The 18429-nt window shown below is 37.5% G+C and overlaps 3 protein-coding genes across 3 annotated transcripts; all 3 read right to left on the bottom strand.

The window, feature by feature from the left end:
• Positions 1–1306: 1306 nt before the first annotated feature.
• commd1 (copper metabolism (Murr1) domain containing 1) lies at positions 1307–6634 on the bottom strand. The gene is made up of 3 exons (XM_015002782.2): positions 6430–6634; positions 4674–4964; positions 1307–1792 (listed from the first exon to the last, which is right to left on the bottom strand). Exons 1-3 carry the CDS (start codon positions 6601–6603, stop codon positions 1685–1687), a joined length of 573 nt encoding a protein of 190 aa, XP_014858268.2. The 5' UTR covers positions 6604–6634; the 3' UTR covers positions 1307–1684.
• A 1378-nt stretch (positions 6635–8012) lies between these two features.
• Positions 8013–11724, bottom strand: LOC106927305 (uncharacterized). The gene is made up of 4 exons (XM_015002787.2): positions 11605–11724; positions 11324–11362; positions 10981–11096; positions 8013–9316 (listed from the first exon to the last, which is right to left on the bottom strand). Exons 1-4 carry the CDS (start codon positions 11722–11724, stop codon positions 8290–8292), a joined length of 1302 nt encoding a protein of 433 aa, XP_014858273.2. The 3' UTR covers positions 8013–8289.
• Positions 11725–14367: 2643 nt separating this feature from the next.
• LOC106927293 (uncharacterized) lies at positions 14368–17402 on the bottom strand. The gene is made up of 4 exons (XM_015002769.2): positions 17293–17402; positions 17153–17193; positions 16855–16964; positions 14368–15824 (listed from the first exon to the last, which is right to left on the bottom strand). Exons 3-4 carry the CDS (start codon positions 16962–16964, stop codon positions 14672–14674), a joined length of 1263 nt encoding a protein of 420 aa, XP_014858255.2. The 5' UTR covers positions 17153–17193; positions 17293–17402; the 3' UTR covers positions 14368–14671.
• Positions 17403–18429: the final 1027 nt, after the last annotated feature.

An 18429-nucleotide genomic window follows, 5' to 3' on the forward strand; every position in this document is an offset into this window, starting at 1 on the left:
CCCAACCCCCCGGCAGCTTTACATCCAGTCATCTTTTAGCTAGCTAAGGTTCAATACAGAACCTTAAGCTTAACAAGTACCTTGTAGGCTACCGATGTTGGTGTCTACTTTCAGCTACGTACATTCATTTTGCCCCCCAAAAAGTCGATGCCCCCCTCCCCCCCGTCGTTTCAACCAGACAGCCATTTGTAATCCATGGGGGGGGGCGCAGAAAATGTTTGGAAACCACTGGGGGGGCGCAGATGAAAAAGTTTGGGAACGATTGGCCTAATCTTTTCAAAAAATAACTACTCACATAAACTGCATTTTGATGTTATGGACATGAGTTCAATCTGTAACACGTTTAAAGCTTCGAATAGGAGGAGTTTGTTCTTTGATAATGAATGTCTAAAAACACAGAGAAGGTGTAAATCAAGAAGGCACTGACCTCTGGGAATCTTATCAAACCATCACATGCCTCAGTGGTTCAGACCGTTCAGACAACAAAAGCAGACTTTACCCTCAGCACAATCAGTAATAAGCGGGAGGACATGTCGCAACCCTATCATTAGGGTTAATAAAGGGCAATCACAGGGGAAAAAAGCAAAAATCCCTAAATCTCACAAAGTTTTTCAAGTCAAAGAAAAGCTCAGAGAAAATATACTCCCAGAAATGTAACTTTTTCTTAGTTTATTACTAAATCAGTCTGATGTTGGATAATTAAAACAAGATGGTGCTCTGAACAAAGTTCACACAGTCCAGCTTTTAAAATCTTATTTTATTGCAGGAGCTGTTTACTGCTAGTCAAATATGGTACATAGGCACCGCTCAGTCATCTACTCTGATGTAACCTGATCTATATCCCAAACGGCTTTAGAGAAATACGTTGAAAACAAACACAACTTTGTTTAACTACACTTGTTTAATCCAGTAATAAATGATTATGCACTAACTGTGTTTATTTGACAAAAAACCTCTGTTATGTACAGAAGTAGACATCTTAAAATTATAGTTCAGATCCAATCATGGTAATAAAAATCTAAACCGCAGCTTTAATAGTTTTTCTGTCACATGAAGTGTTACACAAACACCGTGGCACTGTGCAGGTTTTTAGGTTTCTCTTTCCTACTCATAAATAATTGACAAGACACCAGGTGGACTCACTGGTGTCACTATTGTCCTAAATGTATATAATCTTTATGTCTTTTATCTGATCAACAACAATGTAAAAAAACAACAGAAGAACATCACAGTTCTTATCAGAAACACAGATTCTTCTCCAAGAAATTATGCACCTCCCACCAAAGTAAGGAGCAGACCTACGACCTGACTGGACAATTACATTTTTATTACAAAAAAGTTACTTGCATTCGGACAGAAAACATCTAAATTACATATTATGTTGAGTGTTACATTTGCTTCATTCAGTATTACAACATATCAAGCAAGTTAACAAATTCAAAGCAGATGCATTTCTGGCAATAAAAAAAATCGATTTTTGAACGGCAGCAGGTTGATATTATTTAACATAATTTATATGAACCTGGAGCCATTGCTCTATTGTGGCCTTACTTACGGGTGATCTTACAATGAAGACAATCATTTCTCCCAGGCTGGTGTAAAACCACCACTTTTCTGACCAGAAAATACAGCTGGACTTGCTCAGAAGTCCAGTAACTGTCAGTGTGACAAACTTTCTGGGGTTTCATGTACGTTGAACTATTCTGTCTATGCTCTCCTGGATGTCGGCCATCTTCTTCAGCACCTGGTTCACCTTGGTTTCATCAAACTCCAGACACAAAAACTCTGAGTCCTGATGGGAAACGAAGAAAAAGGAGGAAGGAAGAACATTAACTTTATTATAGGAAACATATTATTAACACTCCCTTGCAGGAAGCTGTGGGATATCTGGTCATCAGTGGATAAGTTACACATCAGCCTGATGAAACAAAACAAGCTGACATGCAATAGCTGCGTTTCCGTTACAAATGTGCACATAATTTTGTGTCGAAAAAAATATTTTGCAATTGCAGTGTGCAATGTAGAAATGCAATTAAAAATCCCACATAAATAAATCTGTTCATGCAACTCATTAAAAAATATGACTTTTTCATGTTTTGTGCCAGTGGCAACATCAGGTTGTTGATCATGTCACTGAAAAAGCACCTCAACGTACCACAAAAACATTAAATCAAAAAACCTGTCATGTTTCCATTAAGCAAATTTATTTTAGAATAGTCCAATTGTGTAATTGTATGGTCAACGGAAATGCAGCTACTGTTATTAAACAGGATATACAATAAAATGTATTAAAATTATATGGTTTATTTTAGTTATTACGTACTGAGCCCACTGCGGGGCTTGGGGGAAAAAAATATTTTGCATTACCTTGAAATAAGCAAATACACCCTGGTCTACTTTGCATACAGTTACAAAATTTCAAAAAAATTCAATCTAATCAAAATTTCAAATGTAAACACATTTAATTAAAGAGCCTCAGTGAAAACGTGTTTATATGTTCTTAACTCTTTAAGAGTGCAAAAAACTTATTGAAAATTGATTTATTTTGCACATAGGTTTGTGGTACATTTCCTAAAGAACATACAATATTAGACTGATCAAAAGTTTTGCGAGGGAATGCAAAAAAAAAAAAAAAAATCCTCCATGTCCAGAAGGGGCTCTGTAATTAAAAACAAAGCCCATAATGCTATTAAATTAATTTAGAAATTACAGGCAAAAATAATCAGCATTACCTTATTGATAATGTATTTATTTATTTACATGTCCATGTAAAAACCAGAGGAAAACACGACCTCTGTTGGTCATTTATGATAAAGAACATGAGTTAAATTACTAATGTTGTGGATTTCCTTCGAGGGGTTAACCTCTGTGAGGTTTTTCTCTGGGAGAGCCTCTGAAGCTGCTTTCAGTGAAATTGAAAAAAACAAATGTAGCTTTGTCATGGGGCTGAGGCTTATTAAAAGCTACAAGTAATCTGGTCACATTCAGATCCAGGCCTCCAGCCACGATAAAATCTGTCTTCTAATCCAGCTCCTAGCTAGTCTGTCAGCTGTGTTTACTGTAATTCAGGCTGTCTAAAACCAGGAATGTTCCCTGTGTTTCACCGTATCAGTAGCCCAAATGTATCACAATACAGTTAGCAACCAGGTCACATGAATATGCAGATCTCTGGGTAATCTTTGAGTTAAGCACAAGCTATTTAAACTTGATCTTGATCTATTGTGGAAATAATTAGTTGAATTAGTTATGATCAATTGATTACTGGAATAATTGTCAACTAATTTAATAACTGATTAACTGTTAACAGGAGTATACAGACTCAAGAAAGGCAATTTGCTGAAAGAATAGCAACCTCAGAGGAGTAACTAAGTCAAAACTGTACAGAAATTATATTTATAAATTTTGTGTTTAATATTAAAAAAAAATCTTTGTCTGTGAATATTTTCTACCCAGAGCTACTCAAGTAGTTTAAGCATCACCTGCTTCAAATTCTGTAAAACAAAATGTCTAATTAAGCATTTTTAGATAAATATATTGTTACTGATTTATATATAAAGATATTAATGCTTTCTTGGCTCGTGATGAAAGTCCTTTCATTTACTTCCAAGTATTATGGTAAATTATGGCTATTTTTTTAAACCCATTCTGCTTTTCATCTCTCATTGTCACTGGAAAGACTGACAGTGTCACAACATTTATTTTCATAGTTGTATTTTATGGTTATTATATGCTCAGTTAGTCTAAACCATTTCTATTAAAGCTCTTTTTGGATTTAAAAAAAAAGAGTCAAAGTACAGGTGGGCAATAAATCAATTTTTATATCAAAATCCATCCAATAGAATATTTAATCATTTGACTGAACTCCGATCCAGAGCCACACGGCATTCTGGGAGATGTAGTAGGCAGAGGAAAGGCTTGAGCATCTCAACGTCTCACGGCTAGCTAAGTAAAGCTGGTGGATACCTAGCAACCATAGCAACTCACTCACTGTGTGGTTACCTAGCAACAAACTGTCACGTGGCAAGTAGCAGTTAAAGGTTTCACCAGATAACGAACTAAATATAAAAAACAACAGCGTGGAATGAGAAAAACAGCTAGAGAGGAAACACAGCAGAAACTAGCTGTATTATATATATAATATAAAATAAAATAATAATAATAACACTGCAAAAACACAGAGTCTTACTGAGTATTTTGGGTTTAATTTCTAGAGCAAATATCTTACTACACTTGAAATAAGACAAATTAACTTATAAATAACTTTTCAGTAAGAAATATGAGCTTGTTTTAAGTCAATAATTCCTTAATATTGATGAAAACGTGCTAGTTTCATTAGCAGATTATTTCACTTATAACAAGATATCTTTCCCATTTTTTTTGTGAAATATTAAGGAATTATTGACTTACAACGAGCTTGTATATCTTGTTGAAAAGTTACTTGTAAGTTATTTTTCTCTTATTTCAAGTGTAATAAGATATTTGCAGTAGAAACTAGACCAAAAATACTTGGTAAGATTCTGTTTTTGCAGTGAAATAATTATTGATATTGCCTGATATGAAATGCCTGTATTGTAATCTGTTTTTCAGATATATTCCCCAGCCCTCAGCCAAATATAAATAAATATTCCTCATATGTTCTGCTGATGCGTGTGTAAAACTGGAGTGATGCTAACCTGTCCAGCTCTGCCAAGCTCCAGCTCCATCAGGGCGACTGGACCTCTGTGGTCAGCGTTCCCATGGCTGTCACCGGTTTGGAGGTCCACTCTCCAGGAGAGGCCCCTGAGGGTGGGCTCCCAGCGATGCTGAGCCAACAGGCTCTCCCTCACCCGTACTCGCTGGCTCTTCCAGAAGCGAGAGAGCGCGGCGGCCTGCTCAGCACTCAGCCCGCCGCCACCGTGCCTCTTGGTCTGAGCTGTGAGGAAGGCCTCCAGCTGGGCATGGTCCATGTCTGCCGTGGCAATGGACTTCAGAGCAAGAACAGAGCAAAACGAGGATCAGACTGGGCGTTTGGATTCTGCAGCTTCACTGTTCATTTCTGTTCAGCCTTTCTGGCACATTCAAGCTGGTGATTTCAGATTGTCTTCTTGAGAGAACTAATTAATTTCCAGATTGTTTTCTTGAGTTAATATCCTGTTTTTCACATATACATTTTCCCAATAATTTTCTTGAGGTAACGTGTTAATTTCCTGATGTTTTTCTCAAACACACACACATGTTTAAGACACACCAATCATCTCATGATTCAAGAACACCACTGGGAAATTAATTTGTTATACCAAGAAAACAATCGGAAAATTAACTCGTTATCTCAAGTAAACCGTCGGGGAAAATCCTGTAGTCAGAAAATGTAAGAAAATATAGTTTATTTTTAAGGTCACATCTTTACAAAAAGTCAAAGTTTATTGCGGCTTTTCCAGTTGCATCCCAGCTAAAAACAACTTTCTTAGACGAGAGCTGCAAGAAAAGGATCCATTTCTTTTTTTATGTGGTTCTTTAAATTGTTTACATGAAATATAGTAGATCTGCAAAATAAATCAATAGACAATTGTTATCTAAATGATTTTTATTTCAAGATTTATGTATGAAAATTCTGCATTCAAACCATACTTTTTGCCAGTTGGACAGACAAAAAATTATTTCAAGAAACATCTTCCTCATTTAAAAAGAATCCCAAATTTGGAACAGGATGCCACCAGTAATGAAATGACAATTAAAATAATAATAGTTTTACGGGCTAAATTCTGAGTCGAACTGAAGCCGTATGTTACAGTAGGTTTTAAATATATTTACTTCTATTACTAGCTTTGTGTTTAATTTCTAAAGTCCTATCCAGAAACTATGCAACTTTAAAATTTTTTAAATGAAACAAAACATTTGAAAAAATAAAAAATAAAGTTTCTGAGGTCTTGCCGCTCCAGTTGTATATTTTAAATTACAAACACGTGTGTATGTGTCACTTTGTTTATGTTTCTCATCAGTTTTTTGCTCTTATACGAGAAAAAAATTACATGCTAAAATTAAATAAAGGTAAACTCTGATAGATGTTAAGGCAAAACTGTGGCTGTGATGTTTAAATTAGCAGGCAATGCTGCCCTCTGTTGACAACCATTAATAAACGAAGCAGGGGTACGCAAATAACTTCATTATTTGGTGTTAATTTACAAATAATATCTAAAACGTTTAGCATTCATTTTAAGCTAGCTTTAAAAAGGGCGCAGTAAAATCGTACTACAGTCAATGGCTAAAAGCCAAGACTAATGTTGAGCCTGAACCCTGGAAAAACAGAGTTTATTATCTTAGAATTTATATTAAAAAGTTTTTCTAACACTAAAAAGACTCTTAAGTGCCTTTAATAGTAATGACAATGCATAAATACTTGTTTTGGGCTGTTTGTTTGTATCTGCAGACAGGAGGAAAAAATGTTCTTACCTTTATGAGCCCTTTCATTTTTTCGAACAAAACTTTGAATTCCTCCTGCGGTATTTCCGGATACAGCTCATTTTTCAGCAACTCCTCCGTAATTTCGCTTTTATTATAATACACCATCTGAGCTATTCCACTCAGTAAACCGCTCAAAGATTTTGCTACTTCCACGTCCGCCATGTTTACGTGCGGGTCACATGAGTGGGTGAAGGCCATCACGTGTCAAATACAGATGCAGGGCATTGTGGGAGTTGTAGTTATTGCATTTCAGATTGACTAAAAGCGTGTGAAGATAATATTCTATACTTAAGTTTAGAGTGTTTAGAGTAGCACTACTTCAACATATTAATAAAGGTAAAAAGTAGCCGTCCAAGAAATTACTCAAGTAAGAGTAAATAAGTATTTTGTAAAATGTCTCTGTAAGAGTAATTGATAATAACATCTGATCATTTAATATTTAACTCTTTATTTCTCCAAGTTAGCAAGGGGATGTATTTTTTGGCAAAGCAAATTATTAGCCTGCCAATATCTGCACCCCCTGTTTATTGTCCTATTGGTGTGAAACTTACCTTTAGCTCAGATAACAAGCGTGATTATGTAGAAAAGGTGAAATCCCTGTTAGCTCTTTATTTCTTCAAGTTTGGAGGAGGATGCATTTTTTTGGCAAAGCAAATTATTAGCTTGCCAATATTTCCATGCCCTATCTATTTTCCCCAAATATTATTCTATTGGCATGAAACTCATACCTTTAGCTCAGACAACCATTGTGATTATGTAGAAAAGGTTATTTCACTCTTCACTCTTTATTTGTGCTAGATAGAGGGGGGTGCATATTTTGGCAAAGCTAATTATTAGCTTGCTGATATATGCATGCCCTATCTATTTCCCACTAATATATTGATATTTTTTTCATTGTGGTTTGACTGATGTTATTTTCTTTAACATACTCAACACAAAATTAATGTCATTCAGCTGTGAGGATGACGAGAAAGAAGAGAAGATGACAGGAAGAATCCAGACAGACGAGAAGGCAACAGGTCAGTCTAACAGGTTGAAATGAGGGAACAGCTGCTTCATCCCAAGCAATAATTTTTAAACATTATTTTTAAAAACTGTACTAAGATCTGTAATTTTAATATAATGCTTTTTTGACCATGTGACTTAGCGGAGAACACGCTGAGGGCTGAAGGAGACGGACAGGAGCTCATAGTATCTGCAAGACACGTGATGACTTGAAGACACGTCCTCAGGTAGGAATATTTAAATTAAGGAGGCAACAAAAATCTATATACCATGATGGTTTGAATTTAATTACTGTATTTTATAAGTGCAGGAACAAGGGAGAACTGTTTGGACATTTTAAACCTGGAGTGGAGGTGTGTGTGTGTGTGTGTGTGGGGGGGGGGGTCGTGTGTGCGTGTGTGTGTGTGTGTGTGTGTGGGTGCGCCGTTGTTGTGTTTGCATACACCTCAGATCTGCACAGGGATGGATGGAACCTTTTCTGACAGAATATTACATTTGAGCAAACAAATACTCTCGCTTTAAAACTGACGCAGTTAAAGTGTGATGGGCAGAAGGAGACAATAAAATGCTGAAGGAAACTTTAATCAAAAGCAGAGAAAATGTCAAAAGACAATTGTACAGGTTCCAAGTAAATAGTTGGAATTCTGTGAGATAAAAAACAAAACATGACACTCTTTCAAGTAGATCATGTCAATACAGATAAAATAATTATGTTTATTTAGCCAGACAAAGCCAACGGTTTCATCAGATTAAATAAAGGAAATAAGAACACTTTTGCAAAGTAGCTGATTTTTTTAACTCATGGCCTTGATTGTGTTGCTCAAAATTTGGCAAAGCAGTTTGTTATGCAATGTTAGCTATGTACCCCCTTCTACGCTTCCCACTTTTACGTCTACGTGACTTTCTCATCTTGCGTCCTTTTCCACGTCTACGTGACTTTCTCATCTTGCGTCCTTTTCCACGTCTACGTGACTTTCTCATCTTGCGTCCTTTTCCACGTCTACGTGACTTTCTCATCTTTCCTCCTTTTCCACGTCTACGTGACTTTCTCATCTTGCTTCCTTTTCCACGTCTACGTGACTTTCTCATCTTACGTCCTTTTCCACGTCTACGTGACTTTCTCATCTTACGTCCTTTTCCGCGTCTACGTGATTTTCTCACCTTGCCTCCTTTTCCACGTCTACGTGATTTTCTCACCTTGCCTCCTTTTCCACCTTTACCTCCTCCTATAACCTCTCCACCTTCTTCACTAGTAATTGAGCCTGTGTCAATCCCGTTATTTGAACCTGAAATTGTGCCTTCATCACTTCCTGCAGGCGGCGCAGGTGTACCTACTGCTGTCTCTTCGTTGCCGTTTGATTGTGTTGTATCTGCAACGCAGGATGGTGCAACATTATCGCCTTCTTTGCAGTTTGTGCACTGAAAAGAATTGCTTTGCTCATAACAACGGAATATGTTTTCAAGCCCAAACTTTGAAACCTCTTGCTGTTTGAACAGTGCAGCCCTCTGAAGCGTGTCAGCATCAGCAACATCAGCTACTTTAGAAAACACAAAAGCATAACTCTTCCAGTTCTGAACAACGTCACTGATCTTGTTGTCAATGCCATTTGCATCAGGGTATCCTTCAGAGTAGACGATGAGGACGTTACCATCACTGCTTTTTATCAGGGGTTGTATTTTCTCTAGAACCTGGCCCAGCGCTCCAGACTGGACAGCTGCAACAACCCTGGTGCCTTGGTACACTTGACCCGCTGAAATAGCTTGTTTCACTGCATCTGCAGGGTCGTCCTTAAGAACTTCTGCAAGACTGCCTAAGTCTTGGTTCACAGGGATGTTGACAGCCAGACTGTAGCTGTCACCCAGTGCATACCTGTCAAAAAGACACATAAATTATCAGTATTCCAGTTTATATCAGATGATAATTTGACAAGATAAAAAAAACCTTGAGTCAGTCTGACAATTGCATTTTATTGCAGCAAACTACAAGTTATCACTTTGTTAAAATGAATTTGATTGTACTGTTTTTAAATTGTTTATTTTCATTACTAAAACTGCCATTGTTGTTTTTTTGTCATTTCTACATAGCAAAGATATAATGTATGACACGGACATTGTACAGTTTCAGAAGTCAGAAATTTGTTTGAAAAACTGAAATTTTTAGATTAATCTCAGAAATTTTCTAGAAATGTTTCTTTTTTAAGAAAATTTCTGAGTTTGATCTCAACATTTTTTAATTTTTTAGCAGAAATTTAGTCACCCTAATATACTGATGGACATAACACAGTTATTTTAAAATACTTACTTTTAGCATGAAAAAGATTAATAAAAGTATTAATTAAGTGTTTTAAAAAGCACTTTGTTTTTTAAAACAAAATTATATCAACAACGGTATAGCAAGGACTAAATTAAGTGGTTGTTTAGTTTAAGATATGAACAAAAAATAAATAAATTTAAAAAAAGCTGATCCGTCCCAGATTCCTGTGTTAATCAAATCTTTTCCCAAACTTGATACAGAAAAGAAAAAAAAAACGTCCATGAAAGTTCTGAAATACCACGTGACGCCACCAGGTGGCGGAAACGTCAATTTAAGTAATATCTTAAAATCTTAATGAGGTGCATCATCCAGAGCGGACGTCTACATCTCCAGTGCCTCTGTCCTACGACGTTTGGATGCATTCCTGCTTCAACACCTCAGTCAACAAAGGTTTAATTACCTCCTAAGGATGTCAGCAAGTTTTTGTAAACAATTCATTTGATTCAGGAGCAGGACAGTGGCATCAGAGGAGAGGCATTTTGGCCAGTATGGCTAAAGCTGCGATTCTCTAAAACACTGTAGGTGATTTAATTACTATTTCCTTTGAAGTTCAGTGGAGTGTGGACAAAGCAAAACAGATGATAAACCATTAAAAATGATTCGGTGATTGTTGTGATTTCTAGTGCAGAAATGTTCTGTCACCTTCTGGCCTTTTATGGCTAAATTGTTGCTCTTACACCAAACCTGTACAAAAAATCTGCAACTCTCATGCCTGAACCACAAAGAACGTTACGCCAGAACTTATTCAGCATATGTGTTTTTGTCTGTCTTTTAGCGCATTATCTCTGTTTTGGAGAAGCCAAAAAGAACTTAAAGGGAGTGTAAAAAAAATTGTGAAATTGAGGAAGATAATTTGGATTTTGACATTTCGTTTTCTAATGCAATACTTCAAAATGCAAGTAAAAAAATGTTGACAGAAACACAATCACTGACCCTTTTTCTATATCAGTTTTATTATTTTTGTTATTCAGTTGAGAGAGTATTTCTCTATAATTTCAACTTTCCCTAAAATAATACTGTATGAGGCTTTTCAGTCCACTGTAGCCTTTTTTCCAGTGATTTTGCAAATTCCCAGCATCCAAGTTGGCTCTGCATCGCTACTGCTCTGGTTTTTTAATTCGACAAATTGAATTACAAATAACCTGTAAATAAGTTGATACAGTCTCATATTCCTGAGGATAAAAGACACAAGAAACAATGAAAACTGATTTAAAACTTACTCATTTTTGAGGTTTTGTATGATATTGGTTAGCCAGTCCTGGTTTACAGCAGCTAAACTGCGTTGAGGAGACAGGAGGACGGCCAGACCCAGAACCACCCAGCACAGGGCAGCCATCTGAATGGATCAAATCCGACATTAAGACAATAATAAAAGCATGCAACCAAGTTCATGACAAACGATGCAATGATTATATTTTAATATGTATATTCAAGTCTCATTTTATTGTTAATTTTAAATAGGTTTCTTTGTCTCGTTAGTTTTACAGGTTAAAAATCTTGACCAGGGAATGTCTTGTCCCTGATCAAATAAATTTGAAAATATAAATAAATTGATAGTTTTACCTTCCTGCTGATTTCCAGAGGGATCTGCCAGCTGCAGGTCTGATGAAATGACAGAAAATTGCAAGGTTTTATAGTTCAAATTTTAAAAATATATATATTGTATTAGAGATTATTTATATATTGGCAAACTGAGTTATTGGTTAAAAATGTATGAAATTTTAAACTACTTTTTTGCAATTGAAAGTTTTCTAATTTTTTCACAGATGAGGACTATGCAACACAAAAATAATCCAAGCTGCTGTGCATTTTTAGTCAAGAAGTTGCTATAATAAAATTGTTACCTCTCGTTTAGATGCACAAGGAGTCTTCCACTTTGTCTGGACGCTACTTCCAGTTCTGCTACAATGACGCTCGGTTGGGAAGTGATTTTTATATGTGTGAACAGAAAATGAACACCTCATTAGACAACTCCTGCAAATTAGGCCAAACCTATCACACTTGAACCGCCTCGAGCATTGATAGGTGCTTTTACTAGAATTGTGCTAAAATAATGGATTGCTCAAGAATATCTTACTTGTGTTTAGCAAGAAAAAAAAGTTTTTATCGTCTTCAGGGTTTTGCAATATTTGGTGTAATAAGAACATATGTCTGATGGATCGTCCTCTTCCAATTATTTGTATTTTGTACCAGTTAACTCAGGGAAGAGGAACTTAAAAAGGTGTAAAAGTATTTCACTTAAAGCAATACATTTGCAAATAACTCAATTAAGGCGTCCTTGCACCTAAATGGTCATAAGTTTGCATATATTATGACCCGACATTTTCACAGATCTGCCATGTGTTTGAAGTTTTAAAGCATGGGATATATCAACAAGGTTATTATTCTTCAGTGGTATCTCTAGTCAGTCAATCCATCTGATCAGCTTTGACTTGATGTTGTCCACATCACCATATCGTTGATCACAACCTTCAGTATTTCTGCACATCGCTTGTTAATATCCGTCAGAATGCATGTGAGGCAGCAAAATGTGTCCTAAAATGCAGCAATGGCTGCATTAAGCTTCTGCATTTATGCATGTTGGTTGTGTATGTTTAGAAAAGCAGTTTAACCACTCTGTTGTCCATGCTGATTTAAAATTACTCTATTAACTCTAAATGTGTGTTGTATGATCAACAGATTCAACATGAAATCACCTTCATGCAGCCTGCCTTATATGAATGCTGCTTTAAATGATTAGCTTTACAACTACATTAAAACAACATTTTGAAGGATTACAATATATGAAGGGCAAGGCTGGAGAAAGGCTGGCCAACGAACAGCTTTCATCCCTGCAGCTCCTTCTCCGTTGTAAAGTCTCAGTCCAGTTGGTTAATGTCTTGTTTGGTTCTAATCAAGTTGGGTGCGTCGCCATTGGCAACGTGTTTCTCACTACACAGGCGGGAACGTGGTCAGGAATATGGAAAAGTGTGCGGGTCGTGCACAGGAGCTATTGACTCTCTGATTATGTCATTTTGCGTGCGTTTCCTTGGGAGGCCCGTTTCTTTGAAATCTCTTAGTTAATTGGCTTGTTACAGTTTTCTCCATCCAGTTGTTGTTGTCTGCGCTCATCAAGGGACATAAATCCACAGGCCAATCAACAAATCCAGTCTGCTGCTATTAAAATTGCTTTTGTGCAACACTTAGCTTGACCCGGCTTGCAATACCGCTAAGGTGGTTCCAAAAAACGGCGCAGAATCTCAACTTGAAAATTGATTGTTATTGCGGGTCACTGTGTCATTCAAGTTATGCATGACGTCAGGATGTAAAGAATAACGCTTGAAAACAACTGTCAGTAATGTCATTCACATCTTCCAGAAAACAGAATTGGAGATATCACTATCAGCAACTTCAAGAGATTCAAATTGAGGCAACACCAGAGTACTTAATGAATGGAAGTGCTAATAGTGCCTTTTATTAAGTACAGCATGTGCAAGAAAGGCTAATGTGCCTGTTTATATGTTAAAAGTAGCAGACATGGTCTAATGCAGTGTTTCCCAACCCTGGTCCTCAAGGTACACTTGAAAGTTTGGACCACCACCCCTGATAATGCTGTCCTGGTTAACACTGCCAGGGCGTATCAACACCAACAGCCCCACAATGTCCAGAGCCTTCAGCATGTCTTTTACCGCCCAGGTGCCTGTCATTTTTTTGACTCCCTCAGTGACCTCCTTCATTTCATTGTCAATAAAAAACCAAACCTGTTTTTCTTTCTAAGTTGTAGAATTTCCTTGTTTGACAAACAAAAGTCTTTCTCCATAGCCTTTCTGAATTCCTCCTATTCCTACATCTTTGCCTGTATGACCACAGAAGCTGCAGGCCGTCTGACCATACCTGCCAGCTGTTTCAAGAGACTACTTCAGGGTAGTCTTCCAGTCTAACCTGAAGACTTCCTTCCTTATCTTGACAACTTCCACCACTCCTTGTTTTCACAAACAAGACCCAGGTCTGCCCGCAGCCTCCCTGCCAGTTGATGAAACTCCCTACCAGGTGGTGTTCAGTTCATAGCTCTGACCTAATACCACAAGTCTGATGATTACAAAATCGACCAGTAGACCATTGACAGGATACAAAATACACATTTGAACAAACACACCGTCTGCTTGGACATCCCATGCCAGCAAAGCTCAGATTCAGTGTGGGGAAGCTGTTCCTCCTTATCACAACCTTCCTGGTAGATTAATTTTTCTCCCGACAAACATTGTTGCCCCCAGAAGCACAACCTCCATGTCTTTCTTGCTAGATACGTGATATCTAGCAAGATATCACCCAAAACCTTTGACTCAAAAACCTTTTTGCAATGCCCAGAATTAGCATGCATTGGTCCCTGCTATTGCCACCAACCTCATACCTCATTGGTACCTCATTGGTACCTCATTGGTACCTCACTGGTAACCCAGGAGTCTGAACTCCTGGGTTACCAATACTGTTCTTTCTAAAGCAATAGCATTACAAAATAGTTGCTTTTCTTATTCCAGTGAGCAGCTTCTGTTCGTATTTACACAAATTTTAAAACCGTTTACATGCACAAAAGCAAGGCTATATAGTTTTCTGTACAAAACCACAAATAACACATTTATAAGTTTATTTTTTTTACTTTTTATGCAGGCAAACAATGTGTTACAATGTTCAGTATGGATGCTTTTTAAAAATAGACATATGTGGCAACATTATTTCATTGAAAACAACTTTTTTACTTGACAGTATTAGATTTTAAAAATTAAGAATGATCAATACTTTGTTGGTTTCAAAGTTGCTTTATTGTATCCTCAAAACCCATGACAGCTTTTTGTCCTTGTTTTCTGGTTTTAGACACTTTGCCTGTTCTCACCCTACCATATTTTGTATGGCCTATCTTTTCCTTTTACCCTATTACATTTTTCCACGTCCTCTTCCTCCTCTTGACCTGCCACCTTTTGCACGTCCTCCTCTTCCTCCTCTTGACCTGCCACCTTTTGCACGTCCTCCTCTTCCTCCTCTTGACCTGCCACCTGATGCGCGTCTTCCTCCTTTTGCCATATTGTCACCTTTCGTACTTCTTCCTCCTCCCACCTTGCGACGCAATGGACATTGTTTTACTGTTCCCACATTGCCTTGTTTTCCTCCTCCTCTCCTCACCTCGCCACCTTTCTTACGTCTTCCTCCTCCTCTCCTCACCTCGCCACCTTTCCTACGTCTTCCTCCTCCTCCTCTCCTCACCTCGCCACCTTTCCTACGTCTTCCTCCTCCTGCCCTCCTCACCTCGCCACCTTTCCTACGTCTTCCTCCTCCTGCCCTCCTCACCTCGCCACCTTTCCTACGTCTTCCTCCTCCTCCCCTCCTCACCTCGCCACCTTTCCTACGTCTTCCTCCTCCTCTCCTCACCTCGCCACCTTTCCTACGTCTTCCTCCTCCTCCCCTCCTCACCTCGCCACCTTTCCTACGTCTTCCTCCTCCTCCTCTCCTCCCCCTTCCACCTCCTCTAGCTTTTTGAATTCTGCGTTTTTCCAACTCTGTGACGTCATTTGATGGTGGTGTGTCTACAAGACAAGAAGGAGCAACATTTTCAACAGAGCCGCAGCTTGTGCACTGGAAAGAACCACCAGGTTCATAACAACGAAATATATTTTCTAGCCCAAATTTGGAAAGCTCCTGCTGCTTAAAGAGCTCAGCCCTTGTCGGCATCCCAGCATCAGCAACATCAACTACTTTGGAAAATACAAAGACGTAACGTCCCCAACTTTGAATGATTTTGTTAATGTTGGCAGCAATGCCATTCTCATTTATATTTTGGTATTTTTCAGAATAGATTATGATGATGTTGCCCTGGTTTCCTGTTTGGCTGACTTTTATTTTCTCTAGCACATGGGATATTGCGAGTGACTGTGTTGATGCTGTCATTCTTTTGCCTTGATACACGTCACCCTTTGAAACCGCTATTTTCACTGCATCTGGTGGGTCTTCCTGCAGAACCTCCATCAGACGGCTTGGATCTTGGTTCTGTGGTATATTTACAGCCCAACTGGAGGTGTCACCCAGCTGATACCTGTCAAAGAAAAACATTTCACAACTGTCAGTATTGGTTTTAGTGTAAAACATTGAAATAAGGTAGAAGGTTTTTAGTAAAGACTTGAACAGATTAGGACAGGTCTATGGGCCAAACAAAACATGTTCATGAAATCACTTTAAATCCAAATAAGCTGCTGCTCAAAGTTTACACTTGCATGTTAAAATGGCGGCAAACACATGCACAATCATATGACTGTACATCTTTGAAAAGCAGAAGTAGATCCTCCTGCACAACCAACAACAAAAATGCAGCAAATGGTTTCTGAACAGTAGCTAACAACAAGACACTTGTGTTTTCCAGCAGCCATTGTACAGAGCATACAGCAGTAAAACCAGCTTATAAAATGTGCTGGAGCTCTGCTTGGGTTGCTAGGCGACAGGTTGGGCTTTGCTAGGGTTGGTAGGTAACTTCTGGGTTCTGCTGGGATTGCTAGAGGGGCAGTGCCGTCTGATTGGTGTCGTTACATTCAGAAGGCTTTTGAAATGGGTCCTTTTTTTACACACTAAAAAATATCAACTTGATGCCAAAAACGTCTGGGTGGGGATTTTTTGTAAGAGCTTGGGTTGTTTTTAAAAGTACTGGTAGTAGAAACCCAAATCAAAGTACAAAACACGTGCAAAGTGTGATATTTTTATACTAACATACATTGTTTCTCCTTTGGCATCTAGGGCCACTGGTTTTTGTTATGGTATATTGTGGATTATAAGCCAAAAAACGGCGGTAATGGCAGAGAAAACGTTGTTTTTACTTCAGGTTATAAAACCATTTGAAATCAGAGGCTTATTTAGCAAAACTGGAGCATCCAAGTGAAGCATCAGGTTGGGTCTTCAATATTAAAACTACAGTCTTAATAATGAAAACATAGCTCAAAAAATATTTGCTTACATTCAGCCCTGTTGAGCACAAGTCAGTTCTCACTATAGAGAGTTCAAGGCCATAGTTTTCTATGCTTCACTCTCTCTGCTTCTGTAGCTTATAGGTAGAACAAAACAAATCTATTACTCACTTGTTCTTGATGGTTTGCACAATATCTGAAAGCCATTTCTGGTCTAAAGCAGCCAGAGTGTTTCCAGCAGACAGGAGGAAGACCACAGTCACCCAGAACAGGCTTTTCATCTGAGCAAGGAAAAATTTACAAAGTAAATTATCTGAATTCACATAACAAAAGAAATATTTTAAGCTTATATTTTAGTATTATTGCATTGTAAGAAACTGCCTATTAATTTGAGTTTGTAGATGCTTATTTTACAGATATGCTTTGTTGTTTTATTACTTAATAAAAAATATCTTAAAAAATGTTACACCTTCCTGTCGGTAGCCAGCTGAATTCGCTGGTCCAGCTGCCCTAAAAGATCCAAACAAACAACAAATGTTTTATTTATTTTTAACAGTAGCCAGTTTTAATTTAAAGAGTGAAAAGAAGTATTTTTATTAAATGTTCTACCTCTATGAGATGCAGTTCAGAGGTTTTCTGCTCCACTTGTCCACGTGTTGATGAAGCTGACACACTGAAGAGCTTTATCTTCAGTGTGTCTGAAGCCTCTCTTATAGAAGCCTCTCAGTCACAGCAAACCCCTGCTGGAGCGCGTACTGGTATGTGATGAAATGTTATATTTCATCATCTTTCTGACACGTAGATAAGAAAGCAAACAGGAGCTAATAAGAGGATATTCTGAATATTTGAGTATTTGAAGTTTGTAAAAATGTAATTAATTTAAATTATTAAATTAGTTGGGGGATTAAAAAAGATAAAAGATCTAGGAAGTAGATTGTGTGAAGCTATATCCTGATGCACGCTTTTGTCTATTTCTGTAATTTGTTTGAATGTGGAAATCAATGCAACCACAAAAAGGTTTTGGTGGCTGACACCAAACCGACTAACTCAGCTTTTTAGAAATACTATTCTTTGGACAGCTGAGTCTAAAATTATTTATTTCCCTCCCAGAACAGAAAACATGGCATGAATCAAACGCAAGAAAAAAGCAAAAGAGCATCATAACTGTGAAGCACAGCGCTGGAAGAGTCATGATGTGGGAACGTTTTTCTGCAGCAGGACCTGAACCATAATAAAATCCACCATTAATTCAACTGTGCATCAGGACAGTGGAGTGTTAGGGCTTCTCTAAAAAAAATGAAGAAAATAATATTACAAGGATAAAGTCGTAACATTTGGACAACTATGTTATATGATAATAAGGTTAAAAAAATCCAAGAATAAAGTCATAGTATTACGAGTCATAATATTAAGATTATTCTTGCAATATTGTGACTTTAGTCTCTTACAATTTTATTCTTGTGACTTTAGTCTCATACAAATTAATTCTAATGTTTCAACTTTATTCTTATGATTTTGTAACTTTATTCTTGTCATTTTGCTTTTTCGTTTTGCCTTATTATGGCCTTAACTCTCCATCATCAGAAGGAGCTTAAGGAAAAGATGAGACCCTTTTCCATAAAAATGATTATTAACCTAAAGCAGAACTGGACACTACAACATAACAATGACCCAAACATGGACGACTTAAAACTGCTTTACAAACATGAAACCTCAAACATCTAACAGCTGGAAGACTGATGTAAG

This window comes from Poecilia mexicana, unplaced genomic scaffold (assembly GCF_051168715.1).
Source record: "Poecilia mexicana isolate PSO_F unplaced genomic scaffold, ASM5116871v1 scaffold_1, whole genome shotgun sequence".
Taxonomy (NCBI): Eukaryota; Metazoa; Chordata; class Actinopteri; order Cyprinodontiformes; family Poeciliidae; genus Poecilia; species Poecilia mexicana.